This window comes from Nyctibius grandis, chromosome 3 (genome assembly GCF_013368605.1).
Source record: "Nyctibius grandis isolate bNycGra1 chromosome 3, bNycGra1.pri, whole genome shotgun sequence".
NCBI classification, from domain to species: Eukaryota; Metazoa; Chordata; class Aves; order Nyctibiiformes; family Nyctibiidae; genus Nyctibius; species Nyctibius grandis.
Window position 1 is genome coordinate 74,050,779 of NC_090660.1, and position 12,449 is coordinate 74,063,227.

Below are 12,449 nucleotides of genomic sequence, written 5' to 3' on the forward strand. Positions count from 1 at the left end.
TTTTAAAAAAATACTAAATTAGCAAAAGTATTTGTTAATTTATACCAAATTACTACCTATAATAAAAGAGAGAACAGCAACTTACAAAGTACAAGAAGGGTCTCTTCTACAAATCCATGATTGTTATCAGCACTGACAGCGATGGCATTTTAACAGTGGCCAGGCAAACTAGTGTTTAGATTAAAGACTATTAAATCAAAAAGTACTACTTGATGAAATTTGTGCTTGTAGCGAACAAGCAATCACATACCACAACGTAAGAGCAATAGTTACATTATTCCAAGAGACAAAACACAAATGAAATAGCAAAAGTAAACTCACCATTTGTCAGTCTATCAAAAAGAAAAATATCAAAATTCCAATTTCCAACCTTCTCCAGCATACACTGAAAGAAAACACAAAAGCTGTCACTTTTTTCTCCATATATGCTGATCTTCCCATAACCCAGAGTATTTAAGATTTCAGAGACTGAAGCAAGTCTTAGGATTTCTACACACAAAAAATAGTATTAAAATAATAATTAAATTTGTCTGATAACTGGAAAACTTTAAAATACATGTTGCAAATAGAAAAACTGAAATACAAGAAGTGTCTTGACAGTACTGGATTGAGATTTTCCCTTCATCCTTTCATCAATTTCTTAAAAGAAATAAAATTTAAAACAGTAAGGTTAAAAACAGAAACAGTATGACAGAATAACTGTGTTCAGACTTCTTCCACTTTTAATTTTTGCAATGAGCTAGTAGTTAATCTCTGTGTAGTCCTTCACCTCATTTTCTCTCTTCCCCTTGTTGTTTATACATGAGAAACAATATCTAGATGCTTTACTAGACATATGAGCCAAACTTTTAATTCCTTTAAGAAACTGGCTTTTGACTTTACACTTCACTGAATTAGCACTTCTTCACAGCTGCTCCACATGAACTCTTCTTCCAGCAATCCAGATGAAGAAGAACAGCAAACAGCACTCGAGGCCTCACCAGAGTTCAGCAGTCACAAGTCCTTGCTTCCCCTACCTCTATCAGAAATACCTGCCCAGCACATTTTACAGCAGATACTTGCCTTCTCCTATTCTCATTAGATTGCTAGAGCTGTTTCGTGATCCAATTACTATGTTCTAGGTTTTCTCCACCAGCCACTAAAACTCAGCTACCAGAAGAAACAAACAGCATTAACAAGATCTTTCTGCTGTTTAATTAAATGTACATTTTTTAAGTCCATCCTCCAGGTTATCGACTTCTTCCTACACTGCAGCCTGATTATACGCCATATGGATACACTGCATCATAAGCGTACTCCTTTTCTGCGTCAAGGTTACGAACAAGCAGCTTTACACACAATCATTAAGATGACACAGCCTTTGGGAGCTTGAATAACTTGTAAACTTTGCCTGCTCATTCCCTCTCAGCTCTATCCATCCTCTGTCCCCAATTCACAAGCCCTTCATCCAACTAACTATTCTAGTACTGCCCACCTTCCCAGCATGCTTTAGCATGGATATATTATAGCTAATACACTTTTCTTTTCTAGAAGAATTGCCTACCAAAGAAAAGGTCAGTTTGGCATAATAATCTTCTGATAAATCCATTTACGCATTTTATTGAGTTTTCAGTAGTAGTTAGTCACTCTTCCAGCTATTCAGTAATGAGGTTAGACTAAAAAGGAAAGGGGGGGAAAAAGGGGATAATAGTTGTCCAAATTGCTCCATTACATTTCTTAAATACAGTTACATTTTTTCCTTCACTTTTTTTCAGTTATTACAGTGCATCCTCCATTCACTAGAGTTATTAAACTGCTAGCTATATAAGCTCTAAAAATCATCCCAGTAAACTTGCATGAGGTGAAGGAGTTTGGTAGAAATCAGGTAATTTTGGCTGGACTTTATTAAGATATAGACATATATATACACACACACAAACACACACACACATAAAAATACATGCTTAAAATTTGTATTTGGCTGCACTATCTCTTAACATAAGATCCAGTTATACACTAGCGAACATTTTTTAAAACATACTTTAAAAAAAAAAGAAAAAAAAATCAAGCAACCAACCTTTGCTTGTCCATTATAATCATCATCTAAAATGTTTGAAGAATTTGGAACAGTGATACCACGGAAAAAACGGGAAGATCTCAGGTATCGCTGGAAACTAAGCAACCTTCTCACATTTCTCGCAGAAACAGACACCTCGATTTCAGAATTTGCTACAAAAAACAAGAAAATAAATACTCTCTCTAATAAACCTTTACAAAAAGACTCTTCAGGGAAGTTTGGTACAACAAATGCACTGCATTTTTTTTTTTTTAAATTGGTGTATCAAATGTTTCAGCCACAGAGATTTTTATTAATAGGAAGTATAGAGCCATGGCTTAGAAAATAAAGTTTTCTATGTAAGAACCCTGTGAAGAAAAACAAGTATTTAAAACACAGCTGGAACTTATCTTTTTAAGGAACTCTGTTATTGAAAGGACAGAAATATTATGGAAATGGTATAAAAACACACACGATATTCCAAACAAGTTCTTTTTTGAAAACTGCTCTCATGTATACACACGCAATCTGTGTCCCTAGCAAATCACTTAAGATATGTACACCAGCAAGAGAGTATCAGTGATTGTGTGCTGATACAGGAGTTACAAGGAGGTTTTAAGCACATACAAATAACTTTTTACACAGATTTTAAAGCTCAGAAATTCTCTTAACTTTACTGGCAAAGTTTTAAACACACCCAAGTGATTTTGGTCCTTATGCTCAGAACCTCTCCTCTGCCAAACAAGTACCACATTTACTTTCACAGCATATGTAATTCCCTTTTCCGGTACAGTGACAACACTACAGAAAATCGTTTTACCCTGTTTTCAGAGATTAATCCAAATATTTTGCTTTATTCTTATGAGGTTAACTGGTTTATTCAAGTGACTGATGCTAGTTTATGTTCAATTCCACTCAATATGCTTGAAGTGTTTTAGAAACCTGAAGATCAAACTACGCATAGCTACAGTTTCTTTGCAACACGCCAGATACTTTCATTCTGAAATATGTAAGGCCAAACTTGGCCTTCACTTTCTTTTCAGCAGTACCCCCAACAGCAGTTTTATATAACCAACAGACAGTCAGTAATCTTGATATGCCCTCAATCTGCCCAAAATGACTTTTTTTTTTTTTTTTAAAAAAAAAAAAGGGGGGGCAGGGAAGGTATTAAGTAAGGAAGTCAGTGCAAACATGCTCTTTTCCAAAAATCAAGATCCTCAAAACCAACATGAGCCCAACTTTGTAGCACATACATCTTGCCCTTCCAAGAACAAGGCATATTAGAAATTGGTGAAGTAAGCAGTTACAATTTTTGTTCTTAAAGTCAGTCTAAAATACTGTACAGGGGAAGTTGTGGCCTTATTAACAACCTCAATTAAAAACCCCAGTGATTTCTACTGAAAGCAGTTTAATTCTACATAAATCTTTATCCATATAAATTCTTCTCCCTGCAGAAGTTCCAATGTACTTTCTGTTCTACGTTACCTCATTAATATATTAATTTCCAATCTACACTAATAAAATGCCTTCAGAACAGAACTGACGATTGCACGAACATACAATTATCTAACTAAACGCAGCAGCGTTTCACATCAACGGCCTGCGCTAGCAGAGACTGACTTGACAAAACTGGAATATTCTTTCAGACATGCCTGAAACACTTCAAGATACTGAAGTTCCCATCAGTTTCAAAGGGCTAACACAGAGAACTGCACGTGAAATATCTTTCTTGAAGTCATCATACTCAAGGCCAAGGGCACATCCTCTGAAGACACTGGTACTTATATATCCCAGTTATGCAAGCAGGTATACTACATATGATAAAGGCTGCTTATAAAGCAACATTCACATGTACAGCAGGCAAATAAATAGAGTCTGTCATACTGCATTACCCTACCAATATTTCTAATCATGTTTGTTAACAGGGGCTTACAGTCTGGGCACTGCCAGCCTGCAGAACAGAGAAGCAGGGAGCAATACAGCCGCTCCTGTTAACGGAGCATGGGGTTTTGGGCAAGAAGTTTTTCCCCCTCAATCTTGATCCAGTCCCTTAAAATCAGATTTCAGAACAGAAATCATTAAGTTTGAAATAAAATAATATAAAATGGGTATATTTATGTCATAAAAGGATCTAAAATGTCCACAAAGTCACATACAAAATCCAGGAGCTTCACTAAATCTCAGTAAAATGATATATTTCAAGTAGGAGAAATCAGCACTCCTCTTGAAGTACAGATAGTTTTCTTGATCATAAGTAATCTTTTACAGATCTATAGTTAACAAAAACCTACTTTTGTTGTCATGCCACAAGTAAGTCTCACTGTCATAGATGCCACCTGTTAATTTTTAGCAGAACAGTATGATGTAATAGAAGTAAAAGAACAACTTTTGCCAGCAAAGCACACAACAGAACACAGAAATGCAACAATTTGGCAGTATAGGTCTGCATTCAACCTATGTTTGTGTTCATAAGTCATTTGGGGGGGGTTGCACATGTTTTTGCTTAAGTATTTTTTCTGATGACAATGTGGGTACAGAGGCAAATGAATTAGCCGTCTGTGAAGCTGAACAGTCATTACTCTTTATTTTGCAATATGCTATTGAGACATTAATCTTAAAAATATTTTTAAACTATCTACATTATCATCACTTTGTATAGTTCATAAGCCACTACTCCTACACATTAATTCTACTTTTTCTCCTCCTTATTTTAAAAAAAGTAAAGAAGAAAAAAAAGAAAGAGAAAAGAACACTTCTCCAGCTGATGTAATTCAAACAAACAACAACAAAGCCTGCTTCATTCCAGCTTTCCCAGCAGCGATGCTGCTATTACAGAATCACAGAAGAGCTGAGCTAGGAAAGGACATCTGGAGGGCAACTGGTCAAACTCTTCTGCTCAAGCAGAGCCACCTACACCACACTGCCCAGGACCATGTCCAGGCAGCTTTTGAATACCTCCAAGGATGGAGACTCTACAATCTCCCTGGGCAACCTGTGTCAGTGCTCGGTCACCCTCACAGTGAAAAAATGTTTCCTGATGTTCAGAGGGAACCTCCTGTGTTTCAGTGTGTGCCCATTGTCTCTAGTCCTGTCACTGGGCACCACTGAAAAGAGTCTGGCTCTGTCCTCTTTGCACCCTCCCTTCAGGTATGCCAGCTCTTCTCCAGGCTGAACAGTCCCAGCTCTCGCAGCCTTTCCTCATCAGCCCCTTCATCATCTTCCTGACCCTTCATTGGACTCTCTCCAGCATGTCCATCTCTCATGTACTGGGGAGCCCAGACCTGGACACAGCACTCCAGGTGTGGCCTCACCAGTGCTGAGCAGAGGGGCAGGATCACCTCCCTTGAACTGCTGGCAATGCTTCTCCTAATACAGTCCAGGATACCATTAGGCTTCTCAATAGCCTTCTTTGCAGCAAGGGCACACTGCCAGCTTTCCAGCTGGGCGGCCCCCCAGCCTGTGCTGGTGCCTGGGGTTGTTCCTCCCCAAGGGCAGGGCTTTGCACTTCCCTTTGAACTACTATTTATTCCACATGTATAGCCCAGGTTAGGTAATAACAGCTTGACCAAATGTCCTATCATCTAGACGTGCAATGATCAGAATAACTTCCAAATGAGAAAAGAGATTTTGAGCCCTGCCAGCCCTCTGCAGTACCAGAACACCTAATTCAGGGGGACCACACCAACCCAAAAAGTAAATTGCTCTCTCTTTAACAGCTAAGCATTTGCTATGGGACAATTCAGAATAGGTGAGTCAGATGTGGAGGTTTGACAGATAATTAATTTAAAAGCAAGGCTGAAAAAGAAAATAGCTAGCTTTCAAGGAAGCAGAGGGGAAGAAAGAAGAAAAAAAAAAAAAAGATAGGTTCTTCAGCTTCAGGAACACTGATAGCATCTGTGTTTGCAGTTTCCTTTTCCTCACAGATAAATTATTATGAAGGATGCAAAAATCAACCGCTTTGTGGTTCTGGCAGACAAGCAAAGACAAGTTCATGGGAAGGACTGGTAAACTGAACGATACAGTTGTGCAATGGAAACTTGGTATTTCCCTCCCGGCACAAGCTGAAAACCCATTACCTTTATATGCGTGATTAATAAGAGAATGTCAGCCTACCCTCTTTTATCATGAGTCACGAAACGAGATGCTAATTTCAGAGACCCTACCAAAACAAGGTTCAATAACGTATTTGTAATGGAAAGACAAGGGTAAGGAGTGAAGAGTGCATTATGTTTGCTCAAGTAAAAGCATGCTGCAAAAACATCCCTCCTCACAGTCCAAACATCCTTCATTTCACTTGGAGCTTTAGTGTGCTAAATGCCTTTCTAATATCCTACAGTGACCATTCACTCTTAAGAGATAAGTACAGTTTAAGGACAAATTAGAATAAGAAAATAAATAAACATGTAAGACATTTACAGTCTTGAGAACTGAAATGGAATGAATGCGAAGTCAGGATGTTGGGCATGTTAAGAAGGAAGCTACCAGCATTCAGAAGTGCCTTCGATGCAAGGAACCAGAAGACTGAAACTGCAGGTCTTTGTCATAGGAGAGCTGCTGTTGAATAGGCACATTGTTCTTCCCTTCTTAACTCTTCATGCCCTACTTAAAGTTAGAATATCACCCAAAGTATTTCTTACTTCCAAGTTATTTTTTTATTAAAATGATTATATTCTTGTTTCTAAGCAACTTAAGTGAGATGCTGGTATAATAAAAAATGCCTTTCTCTAAAATAAAGAAAAAAGGAATAAGTCTTTTTACGAACATCAGTTATTTTGCTAATGTTATGCATATATAGCAAGAAAATAATGCCAGTTGTCTTTATGCAACAGACTTCATCTGTATTCCAAGACACTTATTTTAATCTTTCTTCCCACTCCCAATCTTTTAAGTGCATTGTACTTCATGAAAACCTAAAAAAAAAATTTTATCACATTTCACAGGGCTATTATTTATTTTTCTCATGCTGAAAAAAAAATACAAAATAAATAGAGAAAATACAAGTGACAACCACTTACAAAATCATAATATACCAATATATTTATTCTCTGAATTTTTGCATCTTTCATACAGTAAGGACAGACAACAAAAGGAAGAATGACAACTTAATTATGGTTTGGTTTAATTTTTTATTAATAGAAACCTTAAATCCTAGCAAAATGTTTCACTTTTCTTTTAATGCAAAGATAAAGACTCACAGTCTCTGATAGGGTCCTGGTCAAAACAAGGCTATCCAGCATAGGAACTATACCTCCATTTCTTCCCTGCTACAGCCCAAGAGGTAAATAGGAAATTATCCATGATAAAAGTCATTAAATGTTGCTATTACCAACAGAAAGAGCTTAAATGAGGATCTCTGGTATCACTGCCACTAACAGAAAAAGGAATTTTTTAAAAAAAAGATCTTTGAGAAGATGGATCTTTCCTATGTTTGAACATGAAACGTGAAGTTTGAGGTGCACAGGTCCACCAGAGGACGTTTTTTTCCTAAAAAAATTCAAGGAAATCTCTTCTTTCCATGGAACTAATCTCTCAATTTTTCCATATTAAACCCAACTACATATTTATTTTTACATAGCAGATACTATCACCAAACGACATAATATATGAAAGTTTCCACTACCTGTAAATATATACATTTGAAAGAAATATTCTATTTCACTTGCCAATTATAACCATATTTCTAAGGCCTTCCAGGTTACAAATAATTTTCTATTTATGAATAATTTGAAAGTATTATCTAGCATTTCATACCACTAGAGGGACCCATAAGCATTCTAATGTCACATCTACTCCCATCAAACCATTAAGAAATGTATTATGTTAGATCCATGCACATTTAAAAAATACATTTTAAGTCCTGTTATTTAGCTATTCTTGAAGTTTTCCACTCATTATTTCATTTTAAAGTACTTTTAAAACATTCAGTACTAAAGTCACAAAGAAAACTATGATTTCATTTGGAAGATATAATTTCAGCAAGGATTTTGAAGTTACATATGAATACTACTGGTGTCTAAATTACCTTATGATACCTCCCGTCTTCCTTAGAATCACTCTGAAGCCCTGCTTAGCATCATCACTGTAAGGCACTATACCCCCTCTTCAGCTTAAAGAAAAAATAAGCCAGACGGTTTTGTTTTTAATGTATCATATATATGTATTTATATACACATTCATACTACTTCTTCCAAATAATAATGATCACCAGATAATATGCTATGAGTCAAGGATTAGTTAAACATGGCTTTTGCAAATGTCTCCTGACTGAGTGGAATCAGAAAAATTTGTTAAGTTTCAATACACACTAGTAGTACCACACAACTCTAATAGTAGTTTTCAACAGATCCTCCCTGATGGAGGGCAACTGCTAGGCATCACCACCACCAAAGATGACTCCTTTCCTGAAGAATCTTACAGAACGAAATAATGCCTTAGCAAAGTATAGAGCTACAGAACATTAGAATAATTTAGGTTGGAAGGGACAGAAGACTTCTGGAAGTCCTTTGGTCAAATTCTCAGCTCAAAGCAAAAGTAATTTGAGAGAAATTATTCAAAGTGCAGGGATTAGACTACTGCAGTATGAATTAAATGCCAATTCTCCAATGGCACTGTAAGCCATTACACAGCAGTAAAAGCATAAAGAAAACGTTGAAAAGGTATCTAAAGGATTCTACTCATATAACTCTCTTGAATTTTGGTTCCTCTTAATATTTCTGTAAACACATCAGGAAGGATACAAAATTAAGTAAATTGAACAATGCCATTCCTGTGCTGTACTGCATAACATTTTGCAATTATCTTCGGACTAGGAAACAGTATATCGATAGATGCTCTTGAAGAACAAGTACAAGACACATAATGGTTCAACTCTTTTCCCAAAAGAAGGATAATATATTCCAGACCATCACCAAATCCTTTTCTTTATGTCCTCCAAGAAAACACCATTTTTTTGTGTTCTAGAAATCTTCAGTTCTATGGCAATGGAATGACAGAACCATCAAGTAACCCTTTTTGGCTATTTTTCACCCCCAGAAATGAAAGAAGAATTCAAAAGTAACATATCGTGGTTGACAGAAAAAGACTATCCTTTAAGAGTCTGTATGACTGTCAATACAAAAGTCAAACTGGGAACAAAGATGAAACCAAAAGAATTCTCACATACTTTATGCCAAATTGTCCAGCATAAAAAAAAAAAAAAGCCTTTCAAAATAAGCTACTTGGAAAAGGAATACATTGGAGAGGGTCAAAAGAAAAGAAGTAGAATGTGGCTGTGTCTTCTTCTAAGGTCAAACTTCTCTCAGCAATAAAACACTAACTGAGCTATACCAGTGCAAGACTCCAGAGCACAGATGCTGTTTTACAGAAACTTGAAAAGAAGAAATTGTAGGTGAAATAACAATCTAGGATAACAGAAAGAAAAAAAAAAAATCTGTCCTCTATTCTCAACTGGAAGTTTTTACCCTGAAATCTTCCTTAGTCAAGCTCACTTCAAGCTCACTTTTCACTTCAAGTTTATCTTCGCTGTTTTCTTTTGGCCAAAACTGTATTTAGGACATTTTCTGTGACCTCCCCTTGTGTGACTGCATTCTCCACACTAAACCAAAGTAAAGGTTTCTCTCACATTGAGGAAGACAATTTATTTGAATAATCTGGATTGTGAATAATTAGATGACAATTTCAGAATGCATCCTTCACAGAAAGGCAGCTTTTAGAGAAATATCTTGAGTACAAGCTTTTCACTACTCAGTGCTGGTATTTTCACAGGGAAACAAATACTTCATTCAACTTATGACCACACAGAAGTCTTCTTGAATGACTATTCATTGTGAAACTCACCATTCTTCACAGTAGACTGTTGAACAAGACAGACAATTACTCTTAACCAGATTCAGCTAGGTAATTCCTATGTTTTCTTGAAATAAAAAAGGGCATTCAACCTCATCTGGACTACACTCATTTTATCTCAACCTCTAGATGGTATTGTCAAAAGCATGATAAGGTGCTGTTACACAAACATTTCCCAAATTGTTTAAGGCAATCAATCCCTATTTTAACTCCTCTCTCTTCTTTGACTTCTGGCCTCTCACCCAAGGGAAGTCTAAATTAACTGTCCAAGGTAAACCTTTTCCAATGATTTGTGAGTGAAAAACTGGAAAGTTCAAAACAACATTGCAAACAGTAGATACTCACACCTTTGCCAGATCTCAAAGTAGCATATAAAATATTCCGTGAACTGCAATTTCCAAGTAAACAGTCTGAAAGTTGTATACTGAATATAAACTCTAGAATTTCTTTATGTTTGCACTCTTAAGAAAGAGAATTAGATTTATCCATCACCCATAAAAGTCACCTAAACTCTTCCTTTCTTTCCTTTCCCCACTAAAAAAGGCTCCATACACAACTAAGGAGAAGAAATATCTAAGTCTTAATGAAGTCTTAAGTTCCCATCACATCATTTTCACCCCTACGTGAAGTACTGTACTGTATGCAAGCATCAATTTGATTCAAAATTCAGTAATTCCTAAACTCTTAAAGAACATACTGATTAACTCAAAAAAGCCTTTCTTCTAAGATATTTTAATTCACAGATGTGACATATTTGGTTATCCATAAAACACAAAATAAAGCCCCACATGTTGGCAACATTACCATCTCCCCATGGAAGTGTGATCAGACTAGAATGGCAGGAGAGAATTCTAAAAACCTTTGGACAAGATCTTATCTATTCTGGTGCAGACACAACAGGAAAAGCAAGAAGAAAAAAATGTTTCCTCTCCACAAACCTGAAGTATTTGGTTTTTATCTGGGTCTTCCAGACTATATCCTACAACCCTTTCCTAAAAAGGAAGTCTGAAAGCATTAATTCAAGTTGTATCTGCGTAAGACACTTCCCAATATTTTTGTTGTTACCTTAATTATTCACTTCAGCTTCGCTGTATTCATTTTGGCTTCACTTCCTCACTATAACATACTGTACACATCACTGAGCACATTCGCTGATTTTTTTTCAGGTGAAACAGTGAGTGACTGGGGCACATTACATATTCTATTGTTTGTGCATCCTAGAAAATCCTCACAAACATAATCAAAGTTTCTTACGTATATGTGTGTATATATATACACACACACACAGAGACACATGCATATAAAAAAACAATAGATATTAATGACAACCTCTCAACAGCAAGAAAACAAAACCTAAAATTTTATTGCTGACTTGCTATTTCTGGAAAAGGGAATATTTTTATACTGTCATTTACCAATTCTTCTACCAAAGATTTTGTTTTGCATTAGCTTTTATCAACATGTTCTTTCAGCGTTGCAGACTGAATTACTATCTATGATGTCTTAAGTAATGTAAAAAAAAATGTAAAAAGTAATCACCTTAACTGTAGTCTATTTGTAAACTAGCAGAGAGCAAGAGTGGTTATAACCACTGCAATCACTTTTTCAATAACATCCCTGAAAACCAAACAGTAGATGCTGGGTTGTCAGACATTAAATTGCCAAACTCCCTCCTTGTTACCTGAGTGAAAAGTAGATCCAGTGCTCTATATTCAACTCAATACAATATTACATTGTATGCAATTGACTGTGCAACTGTGAAATACATACATCCACTGAAGAACACCAGACCATTACATTTAAGGTAAAAATTTACTTCTGAGGAAGGAAGTTATGTGGCTGCTCTCTCCTCTCCAGAAATGGTGCCTTTTAGCTGCTAACTTGAGTTTACACATGTGGTCCCACACAGACATAATCAACAGATCACAGTAACAGAAAAACTACTAATTGATGTCCTGATGTTTACCAACCGACATGAAGAACACAATCCCAACTTTCCCCATCCATCAGGAAGCAGTCTTGTTGAAACAAAAATCTGTTTATTGAGCTATTCTTCCTGACTAGTTCCTGTGATTAGCTATAAAAACGTGACTTCTGGAATAACAGATAATATAGAAGGAAAACTACCACCCAAACTCAGTTTGATGATCAGTCAAATCCTACATTTAATAATCCTCAGATATTACTCCCATATTACCATCTCTAACAACAATAATAAAGACATTTTTCCAACAACCATTTTAAAATCAAATTTCCTAGAAAAAGTTACCATTGAGAATAATTCCAGACAATTTAGTAACTTGAATATTCATGTGCCAATTACAGAACTCTGGGATGAAGATGCAGACACTGAGCTTATAATCCTTAAGAAGAAACAGAAGTGGTCTTAAGAACTAAATGCTAACAAACTTTACATTGGTAACACTAGTTGAAGTTGCGTAAAAATAATGTTATGAAACATATGTGATTATTTAAAAAAAACAAACAAACAACAAAAACCCAGTAGCTTCCTGAAAATAGAGTGATGCATTTAAAATTCAGCAGTCTTCAAACCTACCAATAAAATATT

At 36.0% G+C, this 12,449-nt stretch overlaps 2 protein-coding genes across 4 annotated transcripts in view; both read right to left on the minus strand.

The window, feature by feature from the left end:
* Nucleotides 1-12,449, minus strand: part of ARMC1 (armadillo repeat containing 1) — a 141,715-nt gene that overhangs the window by 74,876 nt on the left and 54,390 nt on the right. The gene's annotated exons all lie outside the window — the stretch shown is intronic.
* Nucleotides 1-12,449, minus strand: part of PDE7A (phosphodiesterase 7A) — an 80,063-nt gene that overhangs the window by 13,104 nt on the left and 54,510 nt on the right. For all 3 annotated transcript variants that reach the window (XM_068396399.1, XM_068396397.1, XM_068396398.1), the window contains 2 exons: nt 2,057-2,208; nt 322-385 (listed from right to left, as the gene is read on the minus strand). In XM_068396399.1, coding sequence (XP_068252500.1) covers nt 322-385; nt 2,057-2,208 — 216 coding nt within the window. The remainder of the gene's footprint in view (nt 1-321; nt 386-2,056; nt 2,209-12,449) is intronic.